Here is a 2,981-nt window from a genome sequence, read left to right on the forward strand (position 1 = left end):
TTCTTCCTCTATAGCTTGGTAGCAATGCTATTTTCTCACTTCTTAATATGTTGGTTGCATGCTTGGTTGCCTCTTCTATAGTGGCGAACCTCACCTCAACCGTACCGAACTTTCTTCCTCTGTTGATGTACGTGGCTTCATTGACAATTTCACCCAGGCACTTCTCGATTTCCTCTTCCGTCACCATTTCAATTTTACCGGTTTCGACAGCCTGTGTACGATACACTACTGTCCTCAGAATCTTATTTTCTTTAGTCTCTTTTGGGGGACACAATTTGTATGAGTCTCCCTCAACTTCTATCAAATTCCTGCTTCTGGTCACCTCCTCCATATCCAACTTGATTAACTTGGTTTCCAGCGGCGCTGGCTTCCTCACCGCAGTGGCTTTGGCGTAGCTCTCCATACTGGAGACACTACCACTTGCCATAGCTGGGAAAAATGCAGCAACTCGCGTGAAATACAACCGTAATAATTCCACAAAAATCACAATTATTCACCAAGACAGTCTTCACAAAGTAACACAACAGTATTCACAATAATTCACGGAGCCGTTATACCACGAAGCATTTCGACCGGCGTGCTAACGACTCTGCCAGCTGGCCGCCTTGAAGTAACTAAATATTGCAAATCATTTTGGTTGTCACTCTACCGTTTCTGCCATCCGCCTCTGTTGGGTACATAATTAAAAACATGATTTCTCATATCCGTTGAACGACCACAGCCTCGAGGAAAGGGATATAGTCGATCACAATGTTGATACCAGTGCTTCACTGCTATTTACTTTATGAATCCTAGAAAGATGAAACATAAAGTAAACGCCGGAAGAATTTGAATTTTAAACAATGCGCCTTAAAATACACAACAACATTTTCTCTGTCGCTCTAAAAATACAATAAATATTATTTATACCTGAGCACGAAGTTCCAATTTTTTCAAGTGACTTACCGGGTAGTATTTATTTTAATCGTGAGAATAAATGGCAAAGTCTAATTCAGCAGGATTAAACTCAATAATACATAATTAAATCGATATAGCAGTTTTCTTCTGCGGTACTCCAAAATTCAATAGTTATTGAAAAATATATATGCTTACCAAGGTGTATCGAGACATTTGCTAACTCGGCAATGTATTTTTCCATTGTTTTTGATATATCGATAAGGAAAAACATATCCACGGCAGAATCTTTGGTTTGGTAAAACTTAAATGGAATTTCCACTGTTTGATCTAAAAAGCGATATGTATATATTAAATTCAAACAGATATATATATATATATATATATATATATATATATATATATATATATATAAGCATCGGGTGTGTGTTGCGTACCGTTACGTAATAACTGAAAAATGCATTGTAAATAAACGACAAATACATAACGTATATATATAAGACACAGAGGGTCCCTAATTCTTCATCAGTTATCAACCAAAATGGTAATACTCAGTTTCGCACCATTGGTGATATATACCAGAGGATGCCGAAAAGTAATCGGGGACGTTCTCTGTGGGACAGGCCTGTTGCAGTTTAGGTTTCTACCGCTAGAGACCACTTTGTGCAACCCTCGACCATCAGTCTACCGACAGGCGTTTTTCTTGACTGAAACGAAGAAACAGCGTGCTCCCATGAAATTCTGTTTTCTGCTGGGGAAAATGTCGACCGAAACAGTTGTTATGCTTCAAACAGCTTACAAGGAAACTACCATGAGCAAAACACAAGTTTAATAGTGGTTTTCATGCTTTAGAAATGGTCACTTGTCGCTTGGGAACCAACCTCGTTCAGGGCGACTGTCGACCTCCCGAACGAATGAAAACATCACGAAAATTAATGAACTGATCTTGGAGGACCATCACCGAACAATTGACAAACTTGTTGATATAGCTGGTATATCCTGGAGCCCAAGCCAACAACTTTTGAGCGAGGAATTGCGAATGAAGATAGTTGCAGCAAAATTTGTGCTTCTCTTGCTCACGGAAGATTAGAAGCAGTCACGAGTGAATGCGTGTCGTGTACTAAAAGACCAGTTGGAAGTTAATCCGGACTTTTTTGCGAAGGTCGTCACTAGTGACGAAAGCTTGCGGTATGGAATTTGCAAATGTAAAAGAATGAAGCAAAAATTGACGGAGGTATTAAAAGATATCACTTTGCAAGAGTTCCAGCACTGTTTCGAAAAGTGGAAAACGCGTCTGGACTGATGCATTGCTTCTAATGGAGAATATTTCGAAGATGATAAAAGTGTAAACATGTAAAACTAAGTAGATAAAATTCCGGCACAATTCCAGTCTCTTTTGGGTACCCTTTCGTATTTATCCAAAAGGGTGCTAAAAAGTTCCTGAATTTAAGGGTGTCGCGAAAGGCCTGGCTGGAGGCCCAACCTTGCAGGGTTTAGAAAAGCTGAAGGACTGCTGAATTAAGTGTGTGAATTAAGTGTATTTCCTTTTACCAAAAGCCAGGAATTGTTCAGTGCTCCCTCGTATATGTCACCCACCCACACGCACACATATAGAAACAGAGAGATAGAGATTCTACTGGTTTCAAATTTTGGCACAAGGCTAACAATTACGGGGGATGGGGTAAGTCAATTACACCAATCCCAGTGCTTAACTGGTACTTATTTCATCGACTCCAAAAGGATGAAAAGCAAAGTCAACCTCTGCAGAATTTGAACTCAGAACGTAAAGACAGACGAACTGCAGCTAAGCATTTTCTATCAGTTCGCTGCCTTAGATAGATAGATAGATCACGTTTACTCTAATAATAGTAAAATGGTCAAAGTTTGGTGTTGCTTGAGCGTATTCGGCGTAAAATATTTCAGAAACAGATCACACGTTGAAGTAATATTATACCCCGCACACTACTTTGGGCAAGTGTCTTCGATACCCACTGACTGAGAATAGTGAGTGAAATTTAGTAAGGGGATCAGTGCAGAAACCCGTAAACACACACACACACACACACACAGAGTATATATATGTTCTT

The 2,981-nt window shown here is 39.6% G+C and overlaps 1 protein-coding gene across 1 annotated transcript in view; it reads right to left on the minus strand.

Annotated features, from left to right (window-relative positions):
- Positions 1–2,981, minus strand: part of LOC106875684 (integrin beta-1) — a 71,092-nt gene that overhangs the window by 48,579 nt on the left and 19,532 nt on the right. Inside the window, exon 3 of the mRNA XM_052971058.1 lies at positions 1,093–1,224. Coding sequence (XP_052827018.1) covers positions 1,093–1,224 — 132 coding nt within the window. The remainder of the gene's footprint in view (positions 1–1,092; positions 1,225–2,981) is intronic.

This window comes from Octopus bimaculoides, chromosome 1 (genome assembly GCF_001194135.2).
Source record: "Octopus bimaculoides isolate UCB-OBI-ISO-001 chromosome 1, ASM119413v2, whole genome shotgun sequence".
In the NCBI taxonomy this organism is placed as follows: domain Eukaryota; kingdom Metazoa; phylum Mollusca; class Cephalopoda; order Octopoda; family Octopodidae; genus Octopus; species Octopus bimaculoides.